This window comes from Mobula hypostoma, chromosome 20, assembly GCF_963921235.1.
Source record: "Mobula hypostoma chromosome 20, sMobHyp1.1, whole genome shotgun sequence".
Classification (NCBI taxonomy): Eukaryota; Metazoa; Chordata; class Chondrichthyes; order Myliobatiformes; family Myliobatidae; genus Mobula; species Mobula hypostoma.
In genome coordinates, this window is record NC_086116.1 from 2131647 (window position 1) to 2157579 (window position 25933).

The 25933-nt window shown below is 42.5% G+C and overlaps 1 protein-coding gene across 1 annotated transcript in view; it reads right to left on the minus strand.

The window, feature by feature from the left end:
* Positions 1–25933, minus strand: part of LOC134359153 (cilia- and flagella-associated protein 54-like) — a 510505-nt gene that overhangs the window by 9105 nt on the left and 475467 nt on the right. Inside the window, exons 67-69 of the mRNA XM_063072102.1 lie at positions 18267–18373; positions 14015–14183; positions 6843–6917 (exon numbers count right to left, since the gene is read on the minus strand). Coding sequence (XP_062928172.1) covers positions 6843–6917; positions 14015–14183; positions 18267–18373 — 351 coding nt within the window. The remainder of the gene's footprint in view (positions 1–6842; positions 6918–14014; positions 14184–18266; positions 18374–25933) is intronic.

The window sequence follows — 25933 nt, forward strand, 5'->3', positions numbered from 1 at the left end:
TACAGAAAGGGTGGGTAATGTAGCAGTTTCCTCTTTTGAGTCAGTATGGGTGGAAGTCAGGAACAGGAAGGGAGCATTTCTCTATTGGGAGTATTCTATAGGCCCTCTGGTAGCAGCAGAGATACAGAGGAGCAGATTGGGAGGCAGATTTTGGAAAGGTGCAAAAATAACAGGGTTGTTTTCATGGGTGACTTTAACTTCCCTAATATTGATTGGCACCTGATTAGTTCCAAGTGCTTAGATGGGGCAGAGTTTGTTAAGTGTGTCCAGGACAGATTCCTGTCACAGTATGTTGACAGGCTGACTGGGGGAATACCATACTAGATCTAGTATTAGGTAACGAACTGGGTCAGGTCACAGATCTCTCCGTGGGTGAGCATCTGGGGGACAGTGACCACCACTCCCCAGCCTTTAGCATTATCATGGAAAAGGATAGAATCAGAGAGGACAGGAAAATTTTTAATTGGGGAAGGTCGAATTATGAGGTTTTAAGGCTAGAACTTGCGGGTGTGAATTGGGATGATGTTTTTGCAGGGAAATGTGCTATGGACATGTGGTCGATGTTTAGGGATCTTTTGCAGGGTCCCAGTGAGGCAGATAAAGAATGGTAGGGTGAAGGAACCATGGGTGACAGGTGAGAAGGAAAATCTAGTCAGGTGGAAGAAGGCAGCATACGTGAGGTTTAGGAAGCAAGGATCAGATGGGTCTATTGAGGAATATAGGGTAGCAAGAAAGGAGCTTAACAAGGGGCTGAGGAGAGCAAGAAGGGGGCATGATAAGGCCTTGGCAAGTAGGGTAAAGGAAAACCCCAAGGCATTCTTCAATTATGTGAAGAACAAAAGGATGACAGGAGTGAAGGTAGGACAGATTAGAGATAAAGGTGGGAAGATGTGCCTGGAGGTCCTCAATGAATACTTCTCTTCGGTATTCACCAATAAGAGGGAACTTGATGACGGTGAGGACAATATGAGTGAAGTTGATGTTCTGGAGCATGTTGATATTAAGGGAGAGGAGGTGTTGGAGTTGTTAAAATACATTAGGACAGATAAGTCCCCGGGGCCTGATGGAATATTCCCCAGGCTGCTCCATGAGGCGAGAGAAGAGATTGCTAAGCCTCTGGCTAGGATCTTTATGTCCTCGTTATCCACAGGAATGGTACCGGAGGATTGGAGGGACACGAATGTTGTCCCCTTGTTCAAAAAAGGTAGTAGGGATAGTCCGGGTAGTTATAGACCTGTAAGCCTTACGTCTGTGGTGGGAACGCTGTTGGAAAAGATTCTTAGAGACAGGATCTATAGGCATTTAGAGAATCATGGTCTGATCAGGGACAGTCAGCATGGCTTTGTGAAGGGCAGATCGTGTCTAATAAGCCTGATAGAGTTCTTTGAGGAGGTGACCAGGCATATAGATGAGGGTAGTGCTGTGAATGTGATCTACATGGACTTTAGTAAGGCATTTGACAAGGTTCCACATTGTAGGCTTATTCAGAAAGTTAGGCATGGGATCCAGGGAAGTTTGGCCAGGTGGATTCAGGATTGGCTTGCCTGCAGAAGGCAGAGGATGGTGGTGGAGGGAGTATATTCAGATTGGAGGATTGTGACTAGTGGTGTCCCATAAGGATCTGTTCTGGGACCTCTACTTTTCGTGATTTTTATTAAATGTGAGGGTAGAAGGGTAGGTTAGCAAGTTTGCAGATGACACGAAGGTTGGTGGTGTTGTGGATAGTGTAGAGGATTGTCGAAGATTGCAGAGAGACATTGATAGGATGCAGAAGTGGACTGAGAAGCGGCAGATGGAGTTCAACCTGGTGAAGTGTGAGGTGGTACACTTTGGAAGGACAAACTCCAAGGCAGAGTACAAAGTAAATGGCAGGATACTTGGTAGTGTGGAGGAGCAGAGGGATCCGGTACACGTTCACAGATCCCTGAAAGCTGCCTCACAGGTAGATAGGGTAGTTAAGAAAGCTTATGGGGTGTTAGGTTTCAGAAGTCGAGGGATAGAGTTTAAGAGTCACAAGGTAATGATGTGTCTGGTTAGGCCACACTTGGAGTACTGTGTCCAGTTCTGGTCGCCTCACTATAGGAAGGATGTGGAAGCTTTGGAAAAGGTACAGAGGAGATTTACCAGGATGCTGCCTAGTTTAGAAAGTATGCATTATGATCAGAGATTAAGGGAGCTAGGGCTGTACTCTTTGGAGAGAAGGAGGATGAGAGGAGACATGATAGAGGAATACAAGATAATAAGAGGAATAGATAGAGTGGATAGCCAGCGCCTCTTCCCCAGGGCACCACTGCTCAATACAAGAGGACATAGCTTTAAGATAAGGGTGGGAAGTTCAAGGGGGATATTAAAGGAAGGTTTTTTACTCAGAGAGTGGTTGGTGCGTGGAATACACTGCCTGAGTCAGTGGTGGAGGCAGATACACTAGAGAAATCTAAGAGACTATTGGACAGGTACATGGAGGAACTTAAGGTGGGGGTATATGGGAGGCAGAGTTTGAGGGTTGGCACAACATTGTGGGCTGAAGGGCCTGTACTGTGCTGTGCTGTTCTATGTTCTATGAGTGTAAGAAATATGAGATGACACTTAAGAGGGAGATCAGGACAGCTAATAGAAGGCATGAAGTTGGTCTGGTCAACAAGGTGAAGGAGAATCCCAATGGTTTCTATGGATGTATTAAGAGCAAAAGAATAGCAAGGGGCAAAATTCATCCCCTTGAATATCAAAGTGGTCATTTATTCCTGAAGCTGAAAGAGATGGAGATCTTAAATGGGTTATTTGTATCTGCATTTACTTGGGGATGAACACAGAGTTTATACAACTGAGGCAAAATAGCAGTGAGGTCGTGGACCATACACATCCCTAGGCACTGACAAGGTGTCCTTTCGCACCTTGCAACATGAATTCAGAAATTGCGAGAGCTGGAAGACTGGAGGACAGCAAATGTTGTTCTGTTTTTCAAGAAACATTCTAAGAGTAAGCTGGGAACTTATAGGTTGGTGAGTGAGATGTCAGTAGTGGCTAAATTGTTGGAAGGTATTCTAAGGGGCTGGATATTCAAGCATTTTGATAGACTGAGCCTGATTAGAGATAGTCAACATGGCTTTCTGCGTGGTAGCTCATATCTAACCAATCTTATAAATTTTTTCAAGGAAGTTACCAGGAAAATTGATGGAGGAAAGCTGGTGGATATTGCAGCCATCCCACCCTACAAAAACTCATTTCAGGGAGGTAGCACCATCAATTTGCGGGAAACTCCCGGAACTTCCGGGAGAGGTTGGATGTCTGCAATAGAGTAGCTCCTTAGCAGCTAGCCAGCTAGTTTAAATAAAGTTAGCTATGCTAATGAACAAATGACACCTGTTAAACTCACCTCAACATGTCTTTTACAGTCTTAACCCACCATGGGAAATAGAAAAGTCACTGTTGAAAATAGTGCAGTGAGCAACACTGTCATTATTTCTGAACCCTATTAGGCAGGGGTATTCTTTAGGGTAGTCTGGGGTGATGTACGTTTTATATTTTCTTTTTTTGGAACACTCTCCCATAGCGCTTGCTCTCTCTCACTCTCTCTCTTGCTCTCGCGCTCTCTTGCCCGCTCTAAAAAAAATTAATTTCTGGGATATTATATATAATTTGCGGGCATCAGAGAACCACTATTAATATGCGGGAGACTCCCGGAACTTCCGGGGGAGGTGGGATGTCTGATATTGTCTACATGAACTATAGCAAGGCAATTGACAAGGTCCCGCATGTGTCAAGAAGGTTCTGCCACTTGGCATTCAGGATGAGCTGGTAAACTAGACTTGACACTGGCTTCATGGGAGAAACCAGCGTGTGGTAGTAAATGGTTGCTTTTCTATATGTGACTAGTGGTCTGCCACAGGGATCAGTACTGGGTCTGCTGTTGTTTGTCATCTATATCAACAATCTGGACGATTATGTGGTTAATTAGATCAACAAGTCTACGATGACACCAAGATTGGGGTGTAGAGGACAGCGAGGAAGACTATCAAAGCTTTCAGTGGGATCTGGACCAGCTGGAAAAATGAACAGGAAAATGGCAGATGGAAATTAATGAAGGTAATTGTGAGGTGTTACAGTTTGAGAAGAAAAACAGGATAGGTCTTGTGGTGAATGGTGGGGCATTGAGGAGTACACTACAACAGAAGGATCAAGGAATGCAGATCCATAATTCCTTGAAAGTGCCATCCCAGGTAGATAGGATTGTTGAGAAAGTTTTTAGCACATTGGTCTTCATAAATCAAAATACTGAGTACAGGAGTTGGGATGTCATGTTGAAGTTGAATGAGCCATTGGTGAGATCAAATTTGGAGTACTGTGTGCAATTCTGGTCACCTATGACAGGAAATTTATCAATTAGATTGAAAGAGTACAGAGAAAATTTAGGATGTTGCCAGGACTTGAGAATCTGAGTTATTGGGAAAGGTTGAAGAGGCTAGGATTTTATTCCCTGGAGTATAAGAGAATATTGGGTGATTTGATGGAGGTATTGCATACAAAATTGAGGAGAATGGATAGGGTAATTGTAAGCAGGTAGGCCTTTTCCTCTGAGGTTTGGTAAAACTAGAATTAAAGGGTATGGAGTTAAGTTATGATGGCATTAAACGGCAACTCCTTTGCTTGTATCTTCGGACACAGCTCTATATTTATCCTTTATCTCTTTCTCCTTTCCAAGGTTCTTTTGAAGACCCTAATCTAGAGTTACACTCTGATTTTGGTTCTTTGCGGGAATGGGATCCATTCTCGGGCATCATGATATCCCAAGGATGCGGCTTGGAAACCGAGTGTAGCTTCAGGGTGCCAGATGTTTGTGGCTCTGGAGACATGTTGATTCTAGGGCCAGTGTCCCTGATGGAAGCGTTGTGGGAGAACACAGAACTTCGGAAGCAGCAGGTTAGCTGCCAGGGATCGTGTGTCCAATGAGCTGTGCCTTTCTGGGGCCAACTCTCTGGGCACAGAGCTCACAAAAAGCCACGAAACAGACTTCTAACATGGTAAATCAGTGATTACCATGTAGGGTGACCATGACTCTGACACTGGGAAAATGTTACAAACTGAGTTGTCCATAGTGCTCCGTTACTTCATTTTCTGTGATCTTTCCCCGATTTATTTACCAGCCAGAGGAAATGGTTACTCTGTGCCTTAAGCAGGGTGACTAGAACCTTAGAAATGGAATAATAATTCCACTTATGATGCTTTATCGGCATTTGCAGAGAAAGCATCAGCTGCCAATGAAAGGCAAGAGCTCCAGACTTATGAAACCCCTCCAAATGTAGCCAGGAGTACACAAGTGCTCTTCCTTCTCCCATTTGCATTGATATTGGCACCCTCCCTGTTGTCTGCTCCATTCACCTTCCTGGAACTGATTGTGGTCCCACGATTCATGACTGAGCAGAGTAGATACTAATGCTACACTCACAACACATTGGAGGAACTCAGCAGGTCAGGCAGCATCCGTGGAAACAATCAGTCGACGTTTCGGGCCAGAACCCTTCGTCAGGACTGTAGGGGGAAGGGGCAGAGGCCCTATAAAGAAGGTGGGGGGAGGGTGAGAAGGAGAAGGCTGGAAGGTTCAAGGTGAAAACCCAGTAAGGGGAAAGATAAAGGGGTGGGGGGGGGGTGAAGCAGGGAGGGGATAGGCAGGAAAGGTGAAGAAGGAATAGGGGAAAGCACAATGGGTAGTAGAAGGAGGTGGAACCATAAGGGAGGTGATAGGCAGCTGGGGGAGGGGGCAGAGTGAAATAGGGATAGAGGAAGGGAGGGGGAGGGAATTATCGGAAGTTGGAGAATTCAATGTTCATACCAAGGGGCTGGAGACTACCTAGATGGTATATGAGGTGTTGCTCCTCCAACCTGAGTTTAGCCTCATCATGGTGGTAGAGGAGGCCATGTATGGACATATCTGAATGGGAGTGGGAAGCAGAGTTGAAGTGGGTGGCAATCGGGAGATCCTGTCTGTTGTGGCGGACGGAGCGGAGGTGCGCGACGAAGCGGTCCCCCAATCTGCGTCGTGTTTCACCGATGTAGAGGAAGCCGCACTGGATGCAATAGATGACCCCAACAGACTCTCAAGTGAAGTGTTGCCTCACCTGGAAGGACTGTTTGGGGCCCTGAATGCAAGAAGAAGAGGTGTAGGGACAGGTGTAGCCCTTATGCTTACAGGAATAAGTGCCGGGTGAGAAATCCGTGGGGAGGGACATGTGGACCAGGGAGTTGCAGAGGGAACGATCCCTGTGGAAAGCGGAGAGGGGTGGAGAGGGAAAGATGTGCTTAGATACTAATGCTGCAGTTATGTGCTAGATTCCTAGGAGGCTTGGCAAATATTGGTAGCTCACATATAAAAGGCTTTATTTTGGGCTGGTATTGAGCTTTACATCTCTGTTGGATTCAGGGAGAGGATGGGGGAGGGGAAAGCGAAGAGTCAGTAGGATAACAGAAAACAAATGTTGGGGGATTCAGAAGTGAATGGTTACCTAATTACTGAGCTTACAAACTTGCCCTAATGAAGTCTGAGCTGGGGTGTGAGAGATAAACATTATGAACACGATCATGAGGAAAGAAACAAAAATACAAATGCTTGATCTATACCTCTGCAACACACACAAAATGCTGGAGGAACTCAGTAGGCCAGGCAGCATCAAAGAAAAAGAGTACAGTTGATATTTCAGGTCGAGACCCTTCAGCAGGGCTTAGTCCAAAATGTCAACTATAATTTTTTCCATAGATGCTGCCTGGCCTGCTGAGTTCTTCCAGCATTTTCTGTGTGTTGCTCGGATGTCCAGCATCTGCAGATTTTCTCGTTTGTGGTTGGACTGTACCTCTGTTTCTGGTTTGATGACTGATCCAGGAAGAAACAGTTCCTTGATTTCTCTGCATAAGTTTATAACCATCTCCTGTAAAATGGATTTAAACAGTTAGAATTGATAGAATATGAAATTTTCTATGCCAAGTGACATTAAATTCTAATAGCTTCTTTGACTATCAGTGATGTGATTATGGAAAAGGATAAATCTTTAAGAACACAAATCATACTGTAGGAGTTAATCAGGGTATTTGACCCATTGAGTCTGCTCTGCCATTCCATCATGGCTAATTTATTACCCACCTCAACCCTATTCTCCTGCCTTCTCCCTGTATCAACCTCTGATTTAAATATCTGCAATGACTCTGCCTTCACAGTTATCTGTGGCATTGAATGCCACAGGTTCACTACCTCTGGCTAAAGAAATTCCTCCTCGTCTCTGTTCTAAATGGCTGTTTCTCTATTCTGAGGCTGTGCCCATGGGTCCTAGACTCCCCCACTATAGGAAACATCCTCTCCACATCTGCTCTATCTAGGCCTTTCAATATTTGATGGGTTTCAATGAGACTTCCCCCCTCATTCTTCTGAACTCCAGCAAGTACAGACCCAGAGTCATCAAATGCTCCTAATATGTTAACTCTTTCATTCCCAGAATCACTCTCGTGAACCTTCTCTGGACCCTCTCCAATGTTAGTTCATTTTTTTTTCTCAGATGAGGCCAAGACTGCTCATAATATTCCAAGTGCAGTCTGACTTTATAAAGCCCCAGCATCCTTGCCTTTATATTCTAGTCCTTTTGAAACAAATGCGAACAAATGTCACCAGTGGAGTGCCTCAGGGATCTGTTCTGGGACCCTTACTCTTCGTGATTTTTATAAATGATCTGGATGAGGAAGTGAAGGGATGGGTTAGTAAGTCTGCTGATGACTAAAAGGTTGGAGGTGTTGTGGATAGTATGGAGCGGTGTCAGAGGTTACAGCGGGACATTGATAGGATGCAAAACTGGTCTGGGAAGTGGCAGATGGAGCTCAACCCAGATAAGTGTGGAGTGGTTCATTTTGGTAGGTCAAATATGATGGCAGAACATAGTATTAATGGTAAGACTCTTGGCAGTGTGGAGGATCAGAGGGATCTTGTGGTCCGAGTCCATAGGACGCTCAAAGCAGCTGCGCAGGTTGACTCTGTGGTTAAAAAGGCGTACGCTGTATTGGCCTTCATCAATCGTAGAATTGAATTTAGGAGCCAAGAGGTAATATTGCAGCGACAGTGTATAGGACCCTGGTCAGACCCCACTTGGAGTACTGCGCTCAGTTCTTGTCGCCTCATTACAGGAAGGATGTGGAGGCCATAGAAAGGATGCAGAGGAGATTTACAAAGATGTTGCCTGGATTTGGGAGCGTGCCTTATGAGAATAGGTTGAGTGAACTTGGCCTTTTCTCCTTGGAGCGACGGAGGATGAGAGGTGACCTGATAGAGGTGAAAAGATGATAAGAGGCATTGATCATGTGGATAGTCAGAGGCTTTTTCCCAGGGCTGAAATGGTTGCCACAAGAGGACACAGGTTTAAGGTGCTGGGGAGTAGGTACAGAGGAGATGTCAGGGGTAAGTTTTTTACTCAGAGAGTGGTGAGTGCGTGGAATGGGCTGCCGGCAAAGGTGGTAGAGATGGATACGATAGGGTCTTTTAAGAGATTTTTGGATAGGTACATGGAGCTTAGAAAAATAGAGGGCTATAGGTAAGCCAAGTAATTTCTAAGGTAGGGGCATGTTCAGCACAACTTTGTGGGCTGAAGGGCCTGTTTTGTGTGGTAGGTTTTCTATGTTTCTATTGCATTTGCCTTCCTTCCAACCTGCAAGTTAACCTTTGGACAATCCTGCACAAGGACCCTCAAGTCCCTTTGCACATCTGATTTTTGAATTTTCTCCCTGTTTAGAAAATAGTCTACACCTTTATTCCTTCTACCAAAGTCCATGACCATACATTTGCTATGCTATATTCCATCTTCCATTGCTTTGCCCATTCTCCTAATCTGTCTAAGCCCTTCTGCAAACTCCCTGCTTCCTCAAAACTTCCTGCCCCTCCACCTATTTTTGTAACATCTGCAAACTTGGCTGCAAAGCTATCAATTCTGTCTTCCACATAATTGACACATAATGTGAAAAGAAGCGGTCCCAATACTAACAGCTGCAGAACACCACTAGTCATCAGTAGTCAACCAGAATAGACCCCCTTTGTTCCCACCCTGACTCCCGCCAGGCACCTTGTCAAGGGCCTTCTGAAAATCCAAGTAAACAACATCCACTGACTCTCCTGCCTGTTACTTCCTCAAAGAATTCCAACAGATTGGTCAGGCAAGATTTTCCCTGAAGGAAACCATGGCTTTGGCTTATTTTATCATGTGTCTCCAAGTACCCCAAAATCTCATCCTTAATATTGGACTCTTCCAACCACTGAAGTCAGGCTAACTGGCCTATAATTTCCTTTCTTCTACCTCCCTCCCTTCTTAAAGAAGTAATATTCTGTTGAATCTCTTATGCACTCTCTCTATTGCTACCACATCCTTTGTGCAGCGTGGTGTCCAGAACTGCTAACAATATTCAGTCTAACCAATGAAGTTCCAACTCAGTTACACTCAGTACCTTGGCCAATGAAGGTAAACATGCTATTCATTACCCTATCCGTATAAGATGTATAAAATGATGAGAGGCATTGATCGTGTGGATAGCCGTAGACTTTTTCCCAGGGATGAAATGGCTAACACGCGGGGGCATAGTTTTAAGGTGCTTGGAAATGGTACCGAGGGGATGCCAGGGGTAAGTTTTTCACACAGAGAATGTTGGGTGCGTGGAATGCACTGCAGCCAGCAGTGGTGGAAGCAGATACAATAGGGATTTTTAAGAGCCTCTTAGACTGGTACATGGAGCTTAGAAAAATAGAGGGCTATGCGCCAGGGAAATTCTAGGCAGTTTCTAGAGTAAGTTACATGGTCGGCACAACATTGTGAGCTGAAGGGCCAGTAATGCACTGTAGATTTCTATGTTCTATGTTCTATCTATTTGTGTTACCACTTCCAGGAAGTTGTAGATTTGCAACTCCACAACATTTGATAGGACTCTCAACCATATTGTTTTTCTTTTGGAATGCTGTGTCTGTAAAAGACTCCAAATTAGTCTGAGGAATTAGAAGACATTAGTCTCTAAACACGGGCCAAATTCACCAGCAATCAGGCTCTAGTTAGACTCAGTTAACTCGTTATGCATGTAGGCATCAGTTCCCAAACCAGACACTTTGTTCTGAACTCAGAAATGGGAAAAGTTTGCTGAGCAATTAGAGGAAATGAGTCAAGGCTCAGATCCTCCTTGGTGAAATGCAACATTACTGCTGTTGCCTGTGTCAGGAAATGTAGACAAGGCTTGATCCAAACACCAAGCAACAGGGACAATTTAGCAGTGAGCAATAGTTTTAATAATAAACTGCAAAATAACAAGCCATGTGGGGCCACAAAACAAAAGAGAACAGGTAATGCAACAAGGTAACTGAAGGCTTGGAGCAACTGGTTGATAATGATAGGACCCCACCCCCAGCCATCCCTTGATAGCTCAGAATGACCTTGCTAGGTCCTTTGGAGTACCTCGAACTTGGCCCAGAGCAGATACTTCTTTGTGGAAGCATTAGAACCAGCAAAACATTGCAAAAACTTCTTTCAGATTGTCCATTGGTCTGCAGATGATGGCTACAAGACAAACTCACTGAGACGCGGAGGAGGGAACAGAAGGCTTGCCTGAGGTGGGAGATGAATTGGGGGCCGACATAATATCTGAGGAGAGGCTGTGGAGGTGAACTACTGTATGTGTTGGACAACGATATGTTGGTCCGCCAACTCAGTGGCTGACCGAAATTTGGGGAGGGCAATGACGTGGACCAATTTGGAGAACCAGTTCACCATTGTCATGATCACTGTGGCTCCATTGGAAGGTGGCAAATTCGTGATGAAAGTCATGACGAAGTGTGGCGTTGAGGGACTGGCAGGGGTTGGAGGAAGTGGACTGGACACATTGAGGGCAAGCTGCAACAAACTGACATGCACCTGCCACCAGAAATAGCATCGCAGAAAATCCAGAGGCTGTCTGAGGAGTGGGCCCACTGGAGTGCCTCAGCTCATGGTCACCGGCACACACGTGTCTGGTGTATCACCTAGAGCAGGCTTATGCTAAAGGGCCTGACAGATCTGGTTCTCAAGGTCCCAGACAATCGGGGCGAGGATCTGGAAGGATGGAATGATGGTAAGATCTCATCCATCTGTCATGACAGGGCACCTGCCTTAGTGTTCTTGGAGCCGGGTTGGTAGGAGGTGGTAAAGTTGAATTGCTCAAAGAAGAGGGCTCAGCGAGCCTGATGTGGGTGGACTTGATAGTATGGATTTGAGGTTCTGGTGGTCAGTCCAGATGAGGAAAGGCTTGGCGTTACCCATCAGCCAATGATTCCATTCCTCCAAGGCACATTTGATGGCAAGTAACTTTCTGTCTCCTATTCCATAATGGTACGGTGTAGAGTTGAACTTGGGTGAGAAGAGGGCACAAGTGTGTTCAGTCCTCGCTGGGAGAGGATGGTCCTAGTTCCATGTCAGATGTGTCCACCTCTACCACAACAGGGAGAGGTGGTGAAGCGTCCCTTGAGCTGCTCAAAAGTATAGTCCGCGACTTGGCAAGGGAGGTGAGAGGAGCAGCGATTTGGCTGTAGTTTCAGATGAAATGGTGGAGAAGTCCAAGAAGCACTGTAGCTGTTTTAGGGAGCACATTTGGGGCCATCCAATGACAATCCATGGTTGCACCCTGGGGTGAAAGGACTTAACCCAGGAAGGAAATGACTGGGGTGCGGAAGTGGCATTTTTCTAACTTGAAGTGCAATTAGTTTTCAAGCAGACTGACAGACATGCCAGATGATCTCTTGGGGTCCTTGTAGAAGATGAGGATGTCTTTGATGTACACAAACACATACCTGTATAGCATGTTTCAGATAATCCTGTTAATGAAGACTTAGAAAACATCTGGACTGTTGGAAAATCTGACAGGCGTCACCAAGTATTCATAGTTGCCAGTGAGTGTTATGAATGCTGTGTTCCACTCAGCCCATGGCAGATGCGGATCAAGTTGTGCACGTTCCGTAGAACCAGTTTGGTGAAGATCTGGGCCCTGTGGAGTGTTTTGAATGCACTATCTATCAAGAGGAGAGGGTAGCGGTTCTTAATGGTGATCAATGTTGATGATGAGGGTCCTGCAGCCTGAAATAGAACTGGGGATCCAGCTGATGATCTGGAGGATCGTTATATGAGACGATTGTCAATTTGGAGGGCCAGAGTGATGAGGCTTTCAAGGTTGGTGGGCATCTTCCAGGTAGACAGCTCATTTTTCAAGCACTCCAAGAAGTAGCAATGGTAATGTGGCAGCAGCACTCCTGCATTCCAGCCACATTCTGCTGAGAGGGACCTGAATTCTACAGTGTCATCCAGGACTGAGCGTGAGCCTTGACTAAGATCAAGTATCCGATCCGCTGTCCCCCTTCCACTTCCTGGATCATCAAAAACCCAACACATCTCAGCAGTCAATTCCTCATTTATTGGAAATGGTGGTTTTATTGTCCCAGTCAGTGGTGGTCCAAGTCATTGCTTGCCCAGACAAGAGAGAAATGACAAAGGGATTCTTGGCTTGGTCTGTAACATAGAGCTTGAAGTGTTGGACACAATGGGACAGAATGTTGGGCATTGAGTTAGGGATCCATCCAAGTGTTTGTCTCCAGAATCCAAGGTTCCAAAGAGAGGAAGTTGACTGGTGTGTTGTTGCTGTATCCAGACAGTGAGTTGGTTGAGAGTGGCAAGTCGCTGGTCAATGGCTTCCTGCTGCTCCTGGATTGTGTGCTCATGTTGAAGGACAACACCCTAAAGGGCAAGCAAACTCTGCTGGGCCAATCAACGGTCCACTATTTCTGTCAGGAAATGTAGAGGATGCCTGACCTAAACACAGAGTGGCAAGGACAATTTGGAGGTGAGCGATTACTTTAATAATCAACTGCAAAATAATAAGCCATGACGGGCCACAAAACAAGACAGAACAAATAATTAACATGGCTAGGCAACAAGGTGACTGAAGGTTAGGAGCAACTGGTTGAGGCTGGCTCGTTCAAATGAGTGAACAAGGAATGTGGATGAGAGCTGGGTTTAAATAGGCTGCCAGTGATGAGTTGGAAACAAGTGGCAGGTGACTCCTGTTAGCTAGGCGGAGACTTGAAGGAGTCTGCATGTGCAGACCTGACGGCCTGGCAGAAATTTAAGGTGATTGAAGGAAAGTACAGGCAATGTCAGAGATAAGGTTTTTTTACACAGAGAGTGGTGGGTAGAGAATTGAACACTCTGTCAGGGGTGGTGGTAAAGGCAGATACATTAGAGCATTAAAAATCTCTTCAATAGGCAGATGGAGGGTATAAAATTAGAGGGCTACGTCCCAGCTGCAGAGAGTCAATGCTTCTCATACTGGCTTTTCATCCATCTCAGAAACCACAAAGTCAGAGTGCTAGGAAGTCATCCTTTGTGCCAAGGCAGTAGGAGGAAGAAGGCATATTTCATGAGACTTTGTTGTGAAGAAGCTGATCTTTTTCTGACCTTCCTTGTATTAATAGCCATCAATAGTTGCTTGCCAGATACAGGGTATCTTGACCAAGCTGTATATCTTCTGTATTTAACAGAGTTCCTGATAAACTAATCTTTTGGCCTATTTGGTGAATTCTTCTAAATGAGCTGTAACTGTACTTTGCTCTGCTCAATGTGATTATTTAAGTTTAAGCTCCATTTATCTGCTAAAACTAAACATTTTTCCATGGTGCTATGTCTTAGAAGAGGTGAAGAAGGAAATTCTTTGCTTGCATTTGTTTGGCGGGTGATAGTTGTATTTGTACCCACATCCAATATTATTGATAAGGTATATCCAGATGTATTCAATGCAGACCCCTGTACTTCATTTGTACCTTTCATGGAAGGCCAACACCTGATATTACGAAGAACACAACAGTTATAATTTTAGAATGTGTGAGTGTTACCTTAATGGCAACAAGTGTTTCCAAAAATTGTCATTTGAAAAATAAAGCTAATACAAATTATGAAAAAGAAATGTTATAAACATCTCTATTTCAACTTACTTCTATCTGTGTTGGTAGCTTTCTAATATTCAGTCCAGACTCTGTTTGAGTGTACCTTTGTCCCAGCCTGTGAATGCCAAACTGCATCAAAGGAGTTTTAAATTCCGGTTGCAAGTACATATCAGCCTTTGACCTTAATGCAGAGAGCTTCTTGTGCAGCAAAACTAGTCTGAAGGAACGAAGAAATATTAAAGTTTAGTATCCAAACCTACAGAAATTCACACCTGTGGAAACCTGCACTGTCTACTCATCTTTCTCTCCCATTTCCAACTCTTACTACTTCACTGCAAGAGTTAGCAAACAAGGTTGGAAGGACCTCACTGAAAGAAATTGCCGATTGGCAGTGACATTCCAATATTAGCAACACTTGCAGTAATATTTGCTTCAATAAAAATTACTTTGGAAAGTTCACTGATCCCTATTAATGACGTATTAGATTAAATTATGAGGACACTCAGTTCTCGTTTATTGTCATTTAGAAATGCATGCATTAAAAAATGATACAATGTTCCTCCAGAATGGTATCACAAGAAACACAGGACAAACCAAGACTAAAACTGACAAAACCACATAATTATAACATATAGTTACAACAGTGCAAAGCAATACCATAATTTGATAACGAACAGACCATGGGCACGGTAAAAAAAGTCTCAAATGATGGCCTCATCATCTCATGCAGACGGTAGAAGGGAGAAACTCTCCCTGCCATGAACCTCCAAGCACCGCAAACTTGCCATTGGACCATTGCACCATTGGAAGCAACCAACAGCAGCGGACTCTGAGTCCATCCAAAAACTTCGAGCTTCCGACCAGCCCCTCCGACACAGCCTCTCTGAGCACCATCCCCTGCCACCGAGCAACAAGCAAAGCTGAGGACTCGGGGCCTGCCCCTCCGGAGATTCTGGATCACACAGTAGCAGCGGCAGCAAAGCAGGCATTTCAGAAGTTTCACCAGATGTTTCTCCGTGCTCTCATGTCCGTCTCCATCAAATCAGGATTGTGCACGGCACCCTACTTGACAAATAATAGACATCACCACCGGAGTGGCCGCTGCGAGTTGCGACACGCCACCATCTTCTCCTCCCTCCTTTTTACAAAATACAACTGCTTGAACTGTTGAGGTGATACCAATGCTTTGGATTTGCTCCATTTTCCAGACATAAGTGGAAGTATTTCTCCATCTGTCCCAGGAAATCCACTTTTACTGTCCCCAGCTTGGCAGACCTACTGTTTGTATTAATGGCTAATTCCAAATGGCCAACACTTGCCATGTTTCACTCGCTAAATTCAGAAGTGGCAATCTCTGGGATGTTCGTAACCAATTTCTGCACTCAGATTTTTGCATTTCCATTATATTTTCTACTTCCAAGAAGCCTCTGCCTTTGATCTGATTACACTTGCTTCATGTTCGTCCATCTACCACTAACCTCTCTTAGTCTATCCATCCATGTACTCACTCACATCTGGCCTGGATATGAGTTTTGGAAAGAAGAATGAAACAAAAATAGAAATGTGAGAGGAACTTGGACAGTCAAGGGTGGCAGCTGTGGAAACGGAAACCCATTAATGTTGCTGACCTTTCCTGAAGGATGGCAGGAGAGTGGAAGAGTTACAGTTTATAAAAGCAGAGCTGCAGTGGGGTGGGGGTGGTGGGGGGAGAGATCAAGTACAAGATGGAACACCACATCAGGAATGGTTAGGACAGACAGTGTGTTGGTGAGATAACTTGAAGGACAGTTGTAAGAAAGGAACCTCATCACAATAATGGGAAACAATGAGAGAGCGGTTTACCTGAAGCTGGAAAGTTCAGTGTTCATGCCAGAACCTTGCAAAGTGGTCGAATGGAAAATCAGATGTTGCTTTCTAGTTTCTATTGTGCTACACTAGCAATGGAGGGGTTGTGGGCTTATATAATATGTCAGTGAATATTTTGTCTCCTGAGATGGAGACAAATATCCGGTAACAGAAGCGGGTTGTTAGAGATGGACAATGTAAATACGAGAGCAGGGTGACAATTGTCAGCAAAAATAATGAAGCTGCCACCTCCAGCACCCACACAGAACCCGAAAAATTCATCACTTTCATGTGTTCCATCTGAAACATTGTCCTCCTTTCTGAAATAGGCTGTCCTTCGGACAGAGTGGATAGAGCTGTCAGCCGCATTTCCTTAATTTCTCACCTTTACTCTGTGCCTTGGGACAGAACAAAGATAGAATTACCTGGAGAGCTCAACAACACCTCTACTTCCTCAGGAGGCTAAAGAAACTCAGCATGTCCCGGCAATTCTTACTAATTTTTATCAAGGAACCATAGAAAGTCTTCTGTCTCAATGCATAACAGCTTGGTATGGCAACTGCTCTGCAAGCGACTGCAAGAAACTAGAGTAGTATGCACAGATCAACACATCTGTCTATATTTATCACTGCCTCAGTAAAGCATTTAATCAAAGACTTCACCCACCCCAGACATTCTCTCTTCACTGCTCTCCTATTGGCAGACCATACAAAAGCCTGAAGGATTGACAACAGCTTTTATCCCACTGTCATTGGATCTTCCGATATGATAGCAGTATACTCAGATGCAGTGGCCTCTCTGGATTCAACCGAAGGCATAATTGTTCATCCTTTGTCTTTTTTATGATTACGAGACACTGCTGGATATTAAGTCCATCCCGTTAGCGGGTTGCTCAATAACAATGGAGCTGGACTTATTGTATACTGCAGGATAAATTAGTAATGTTAATGCTGAGAATGAAAGCTTTCATGAAGTAAGGATACAAAGGTATGAGAGAGAGGATCAATGATGAGTATTTTGCATGGCAGAACTAATTGTAGGGCTAAGTGACCTACTGCTGATCCTATGCTTCCAGTGTTCCAAGTTGATCAAATTGAAAGTGAAGGCTATATTAGGCAAGAGAAAGAAAACAAAGAAAACGTAGATTTATTTGCCACACATACAGTGAAATGCATCACTTGCATTGGGGATGTGCTGGGGCAGCCCACAAGTGTCACCATGCTTGTGACACCAACATAGCATGCTCACAACTCACTACCCCTACAACAATACGTCTTTCAGAACGTGGGAAGAAACAGAAGCACTCAGTGGAAACCCACGCAGTCGTAGAGATAACATACAAACTCCATACAGATAGTAGGAGGAATTGAACTTGATCTTGCATCATTGTGCTAACAGAGAAATTTCTATTGGGCAGTTTTGAAACACAACATACTCTAGGATGATGTGCTTAGTTATGCCTCTCCTGTTCACCTCTGGATAATGCTAACTGCTGAATATTGTGTCATTGACACCAATAGAACCAAATTTCAGAGGCAAGATTCGAACAACTAATTTGTGACATTGAATGAATTTCTGGGCATTTGCTGGTTGATACTTTGATCTCAGATCATGCAACAAGGATGAAGAGCAGTCAGCTAATTCAAGGAACTATAAATAATGCAGCTTTAAAAAGGAAAAGATCAATTCCTCATGTACTGATTCAAGTTCTGCACAAAGAAAGATATATTGAACTTCTAATATAAATAACTGAGTCTTTAATTTTTAAGAGTTTGCTTTACCAACCTAGTAGAGGCAAGGAATGAGAATGGTTTCAGTTATTAGGAGACCATGAGGTAATTATGTGTAAGAGATTTCAGAGAAATTGTACCATTCTCATTTGAATGATACAGAGTTTTGCAACAAACTAATAATTCTTCAGCGATATAATTTGCTCTTTCTGTATCAATTATGGCAGATGTTTACTAATTTTAAACACACTTATGAAATATTCTAGTTTACCATTTGTGGTTTTTGTTCCTAGGTGTATGACAAGGAAAGCACAACTGTAAAGCTAATCAAATGATCCCTACTGTGTTACTGAATTATAAACATGGTATTAAAACATCAGGCCATCACTCCATGTCTGATGTCAGTAAAGTTACCCACCTCACAGTAGGTAATAAAAGGGAACCAGCAGAGTCTCTGTATTCAAAGTGAAGAAACAGCTATACTGCAATTCAACATAACAGCAAAGTACTAGTACATGAAATTAATCATTTAACAAGCAGAAATTCTCTTCAGTTTAAAATACTATTACAAATTTAATTTGTATGGAGCAAGAACACCAAGAATTATATATAAAATAACATTGCAGCTCTTAAGGTAATTGTCCTTCTTCAGGGATAGTCACAAAACAAAGTCACTTATATGGTGTAAAAAGATCATACGTGTTGACAAAGTGTATCTTCGATACCTTTTTAAATAGACCCACTTGTAACCACAGAAGGCATTAGTCAAGGTGCTGGTCTTGATGCTGATCAGTGTAATCGCTTTAATATTGTAGGCATACAAAAATAAAACCTGGTTGAAGCAAACAAAACACATCATTTTAGGTTTAGCTTCTTTTGCTTTATAGAACATAAAGCTTAGAGTACAGCACAGGAACAGACCATTTGACTCACTATATTGTGCTGAACCTGCCAAAAAACAAGTCAGAAACACCCAAACACTAATCCCTCCTATTGACACCATGTCCATATCCCCCCATTTTCCTTACATCCATGTGCCTATCTAAATGTCTCTTAAAAGCCTCTAATGTATTTGCCTCTACCACTGTACCAGGCAGCACATTCTAGACATCCATGACTGAGTAAAAAACACCTCCCACTTCCCCTTGAACTACTTTCTCTTGCCTTCAATGTATACCCTCCAGTATCAGACATTTCAACCCTGGGATACAGATACTCTCTGTCCTCTCTGCCTATGCCTGTCATAATCTTGTGAACGTCTATCAGATCTCCCCTCAGCCTCTGACGCTCCAGAGAAAACAACCCAAGTTTATCCAGTCTCTTGTAACAGCACATGCCCTCTAAACCAGACAGCACCCTGAATAAACCTCTTCTGTACCCTCTCCAAAGCCTCAACATCCTTCCTATAGTGGGTGACCAGAAATGTACGCAATACTCCAGATGTGGCCTAACCAGAGTTTCATAAAGTTGTAACATAACCTCCTGACTTCTGAACTCAATGCCTTGACTAACAAAAGCAGGCGTTCCATAAGTCTTCTTAACCTCCTTATTGACATGTGTGGTCACTTTCAAGAAGCTATGGATTCCAAGATCTCTCTGCTCAGCAACATTGTTAAGGACCTTGCCCTTAACAGTGCACTGTCTCCTTGCATTGGCCCTACCGGGGTGCAACACCTCACATTGATCTGGGTTAAACTCCATCTGCCATTTCTCAGTCCTTATCTGCAACTGGTCTGTATCATGTTGTATTCTTTGCCAGTCTTCTACACTACCCACAACTCCACTAATCTTAGTATCATCCACAAATTTACTAACCCACTCATTACAGTTTTCATCCAGGTCATGTATATACATTACAAACAGTGATGGTCCCAACTCAGAACCCTGTGGAACTCCACTAATTACAGATCTCCAGCTTGACTAAGTCTCTTCAACCACTACCCTCTGTCTTCTATGTGCAAACCATTTCTGAATCCAAACAGCCAATTCACCACAGATCCCATACACCTTAATCTTCTGGATTAGTCTCCCATGTGGGACATTGTTAAACACTTTACTGAAATCCATGTAGACAACAACCACTGCCAGACCCTCATCAAACTCTCTTATCACCTTGTCAAAAAACTCATTCAAGTTGGTAAGGCACGACTTGCCATTGCAAAGCCATGCTGTCTCTGGCTAATTAGGTCACAGGTTTCCAAATGCTCATATAGTCTATCCCGAAGATTTTTCCCCAGCAATTTCCCTACAAATGACATGAAACTCACTGGTCTAGTTTTCAGGATTTTCACATTCCCTTCTTCAATAGAGCTACAATATTAGCCACTCACCGGTCCTCTAGGAACCTCCCTTGTAGCTAGGGAGGACACAAAGATGCTGGTCAAGGGCCCAGCAGTCTCGTCTCTTGCCTCTTTCTTTCTTTTTTTTAAATTTTATTTTTAATTGGATAAGGAATTCACAATTATCAAGTACTTTTTTCACACATATAACCTTTTCCATTTTTTTTATATGTATAGAACTACAATTATTTATACATTCTTAAGTACACATTGAGATGATATAAAAGCAAAATAAACATTTAAATAGATAATTATGTACTGTGGTAAATTTAGCTTATTAGGCTAAGTAATGAAATTAGTTGTTAAGAAAAATGGTAATAATAGTTTCCATACAACCCTTCTGGACCATTTCCACTGGTCCAAAATGTTGCATACAAGCCTATATACCAACCATTGTAGGTGTTTATATCCCAATTTGTTCATGCTTGTTCCTGCCCGCAGACATAATTATCCAATCCCTATGTACTTATTTACTTAATTTTTTCATTTTTTTTTTATCCCTTTCCCAAATCTTTCCCTTTACTTGTGTTAATTCTCTATTTTCCAAAAAAAAACAAACATTTAGACTAGGGGTGCTTACGTTAGCAATATTACTGTGTTGATGAGAAGAGCAATATAAATCATTAGGAAAGTCATCTAAAGTCTGCTCGCATTGGGGTTATATATTCAATCCATTTATTCCAGATTTGATAAAATGTTTCTTTTTGAGTTCTCAGGGAGTAAGTCAACTTTTCCATTTTAAATATTTCCAAGATAATTTCGTACCAATCTTCTAATGTAGGTGGTATTGGATTTAGCCATTTTCTAGTGATTGATTTCTTACTTGCCGCTAAGAGGGCCTGCAGCAACTTTATATCTTCCTTCTGTTCAAGGAACAATACATGCCCCAAATAGAGCGTCTCAAAGTTCAGAGGTATCTGGGACCTAAGTACCTTAACTAATGTTCTATGAATACCTTCCCAAAATAGACTTAATTTAGGGCAATCCCAGAAAATATGAAAATGATTTGCCTCCTTGGAGCCGCACCTTCTCCAACACATCACATTTGTATCTTTATATTTTTCCTGATATGGGGTCTTGAAGTATCATAATGTTTTTCCAACAATGTTCTCTCCAAGTCAAAGAATTAGTCGAGGACCATTGAAAGCTGCGGATTTTCCCCCAAGCCTCCTCTGAAAGTACCAACCCCGCTTCTTTCTCCCACTTCTCTTTAATATACAGTGTATTTACATTTTTAGCATGGGAGAGTGCATTATATAGGCGAGAAACTGATTTACTAGGTATTGAACTGCAAGCCGAATTCAGAACCTTGAAAAATTCTAATTCTACTGTTGATAGGTCTGTATATCTACAACGCTGGTTAACATAGTTTCGTATTTGAAGGTACCTAAAAAAGTCATTATGTTCTAGGCCATGTTTGTCCTGCAGGATTTGGAAACTTTGTAATACTCTTTTATCTATAAATGAGAGGTAGGTTGTAAGACCTTTCTTTATCCATAGCTCAAATCTTTTATCTCCTCTGTTGGGAAGGAATTCGGTATCATATGCACACCATCTAAAGAGTTTTAACATGTTATTAATTCCACATGAATTAACCACCTTCTGCCATACTTTTAATGTAAGATTTATCCAAGCATTATTAAATTTTTCCAACTGGGCCATCAATCCTTTGTCAGCTATTGAGGCCTGAAGAGGAAAACTGTCAATTAATCCAAATTCTATTTCCTTCCATCTAGCCTTATATTCCCTATTACACCAATATAACAGAGGGGTTATCTGTGAGGCATAAAAATAATTTCTCAGGCAAGGAAGAACCATACCTCCTCCTTCCTTCCCTAACTGTAAGGTGTTATATCGAATTCTAGGTTTCCTTCCTTGCCAAATGAAGCGGGAAATCCATTTGTCCCATTCCCTGAATTGATTATCATCCACCTCCACTGGTAAAGTACGGAAAAGATATAATAACCGAGGAAGAATATTCATTTTTATAGTATTTATCCTTGAATTTAAACTTAAAAAGGGGATAAGATTCCATCTATGCATATCTGCTTTTATCTCTGAGATTAATGGCCCATAATTTACCTGTGACAGTGTTGAAAGATCCTTCGGCAGGGTTATTCCTAAATATTTTAGTGATTTAGCTTCCCACTTAAGATCGTATGTATCCCGCAATTTTTTGGATGGTGTATAATTTAGGGACATAACCTGCGTTTTCTTTACATTTATTTTATAACCTGATATTTTCCCAAAGTCATCCAACAGTGTAAACAATCCTATAAATGATTTTTCTGGTTCACTCAGATAGACCAAAACATCATCTGCGAATAACGCCACTTTCTGTTCAATCCCTGCCACCTTGATACCTTTTACGATTTCGCTCTGTCTTATTAGTTGGGCAAGTGGTTCAATATATAGCGCAAAAAGGAGAGGAGAAATTGGGCATCCCTGTCTAGTGCCTCTCTCTAAAATGAAGGAGTCAGAGAGGTCCCCATTTATCTTAATTCGGGCTGTAGGGCTGTCATATAGAGTCTGAATTACTTTAATAAACCTTTCTTGAAAGCCGAATCTTCCTAACACTCTGTATAGGAATGCCCAACTAACCGAATCAAAAGCTTTCTCAGCGTCCAATCCTACTACCATTGTCTCTGTCTCGTTCTTATTAACCTGTTCTAATATGTGCAGAGTTCTCCTTATGTTGTCCTGTGTTTGTCTTTGTTGAATAAATCCAGTCTGGTCTAAATGGATTAGGCCAGGTAAAAGCTTTTCCAATCTGTGCGCTAATATAGATGTAAATAGTTTGTAATCTAAATTAAGAACACTAATTGGCCGATAATTGCCACATTCTAGTTTATCTTTACCCTCTTTAGGAATAATTGAAATAATCGCTTCTCTCCAGGAAGGTGGAGTTTCTCCTCTCTGCAAGATCCAATTAAAGGTGTTAAGTAGTAATGGGGCTAACTGTGTCTTCAGGGACTTGTACCACTCTGAGGTAAACCCATCAGAACCCGGGGACTTTCCAGCCTTTAACCTAGAGATGGCCACGTTCAGTTCTTTGACAGTTACTGGTTCTAATAAACTTTCATTTTGTAAATCTGTAAGTTTAGGTAGATCTAAAAAATTCAATACACTGTCTATATAGGGCTCATTGGGGGCCCGGGGTTGGGAGTACAGCTCTCGATAATATGTTTCAAAACTCTCTTGAATTTTCCCTATTGTACTCTCCACAAGCTTTGTCTTTGGATTCTTTATTTTATGAATTGTATTGTCTGCTTGTTGTTTTCGTAATTTATATGCTAATAATCTAGCTGATTTACCTCCTACTTCATAATTCTTTTGTCTCAGGTAAAGAAAATTTCTTTGAGTTTCCAACGTAGAAATATCATCAATTTCACTTTGCAATTTCCTAATTTCCTGTTTTCGATTTGAATTACTTTTGTTGCTATCTACAACTTGAAGTTGTTTTAATTTTCCTTGAAGGTCTGCTAATTTTTGTGCATTGATTTTTTTCATGTGAGTAGTAATGGAAATAATTTTCCCTGTCAGTACAGCTTTCAATGTATCCCATAAAATCACTGGTGATGTTTCTCCTGTGTCATTAAAGTCCAGATATTCTTTGATTTCTCCCCTTAATCTCTCCATTACTTTCGGGTTATTGAGTATATGTGAGTTTAGCCTCCATAGTGTTTTCCTCATTTTCCTTTCCAGGATTAGAGACATAGAGACTGGGCTATGATCCGACAGATCAATTGTTGCAATATTACAGTTTTTTATCCTGAGTCTATCTGTATTAAAGATAAAGAAATAGTCTATCCTTGAATAGGCTGAATGAGGGAAAGAGTAATATGTATAATCTTTACTAGTAGGGTGTAATTCCCTCCAGTCATCTATAATTCCCAACTCCTCCATCAATGAATTCACTTTCCGAGTCAGAGGTTTATTCTGACTAACTATTCTTGAAGAATCTAATATAGGATTTAATCTAATATTAAAATCCCCTTCACAAATTACTGCCCCTCGAGAACTGACCATTAGGTCAAAAATGTGTCTATAAAATGACCATTCACTACCTGGAGGAGCATAAACATTCAGCAATGTTATTTCTGTACCTTCTATTCTTCCTGTGATTTTTACAAACCGTCCTTCTTTGTCTCTAGTCTCTGAAATATGTTCATAATTAAGAGTACTTGATATTAAAGTAGCTACCCTTATTTTGTGACTCAATTTATATGATGAATAAAATACATGCTTAAAGCCCATTCTTTTTAATTTTCCATGTTCAGATTGGCTCATATGTGTTTCCTGGAGGAAAGCTATTTGTGCCCTCTCTTTTTTCAATTTAGACATAATCTTATTTCTTTTAATTGGATTCAAAACCCCATTAACATTATAGGAAATTATTTTTACCAATTCAGTTTGCATTTTTCTCTAGTAGAAAAAAAGCACTCTCCTTTTCTAACCAAACTGTAAGCAATCCCTTCTCAACAGTAAACCAAGACATATAACCACACCCTAGACATTTCTGAACGTATAACATTTGAAAATTTTTCCCGACTTCCCACAGTGAGGCCTGAGCACTGACCCGCCTCAGTTCAGAGGGATAACCTCTATCTTCACCCTGTGTTAGAGGGCCCTCAGCAGTTTGAATAATCATAGAGAATTTTCTCCTATTTATGTCTCGACCATATTGCTATCATTCAAGTTATTCCGCCTAGTTTATTTTCAGTTACCAGTTTTCATTTTACTTTTAAGTCCGATTTACTCTTTTCAGTCATTTCTCTTAATTAATCTGTATTCTCTGTACATTCGCATCTGAATATTTGCAGCTTTTCCTTGTAGTTTGACACTCTGGTTCGAGTGGAGCGTCCTCGCCCCACTAACTGCCACGACTTCTGCCAAATCCTCTCCAGTAGCGACTCCGGTTGGGTGATAACTTTAATAGGTAGTCCCCGGTCCGCCAGGTCCAACGTTGCCTCCTCCACCGTAGCGTAAGTTTTTGTCCCTTCGTCGTAAAAGACTCTCAGCCGAGCTGGATACAGGGTCTGGAATCTGATGTTGTTTTCCTTCAGGACTCTCCGTGTTTCCGTATATTCCTTCCATCTGGCAAGAATCCCCGGTGCGTAGTCGTGGTCTAAACTGATTTTGCAGTTGTTCCACATGAAACCTTTCTTTTGCCATGCTCTTTTAAGCACCTCTTCCTTCGTTCTGTAACTGAGAAATCTGATCAGAATCGATCTGGGCTGGGCGCCTGCCGGAGGCTGTGGTGCCAACGCGCGGTGAGCCCTTTCTATCTGTAGGTCTTTTGCGGCCGGTATATCAAGGTTCTCTCTAAGCAGCTTCTCCACGAAGGGAATCATCAATCCGGGTTTACCTTCGGTTCCTTCGGGAACTCCGTAGATCCTCACATTTTCCCTTCTCGAGCGGCCTTCTTGATCTATTAGTTTCCACTGGAGCTGGTCTTGTAGCTTCAGCATTTCTGCTATCACTTCCTCGGCGTTTTGTAGCTTCTCTTCAATTCCAACAATCCTCGCTTTGGCTTCACCTATCCGCGAGTTAGTTTTTACTATTTCTCCTTTAATATCTTCCAGCTGTTTGCTGTTATCTTGTCGGAACTCGCGAATCTCTCCGAGAATCAAAGACAGAGTCACTGATTCCCCCTTATTATCTCCGTCCTGGCTTGCCATGGGGGAGCTAGGCCCGTCGCCTTGCTGCATCTCTTTATGTTTATCAGCCTTCGAAGCGGACTTTTTATTCTTGTTCATAGACATCATCCTTGCCCCTTTTATTAATATAGTTATGCAATATTAAGTATTTGTCTAAATTCGATTTTGGGGCAGTTTACCTTCTTTTTTGTCGAGAGACCTTTTCCTTACGCCGCCATTCCCTTGATGACCCGGAAGTCCGTCTCTTGCCTCTTTCAATAACCTGGGGTAAGTCCCATCAGGCCCTGAGGACATCCACCTTAATACTCCTTAGGAGGCCTAACACTTCATCCTCCTTGACATCTAAATGCCCTAACATATTTATACACTCAGCATTGATCTCCTGGTCCTCCA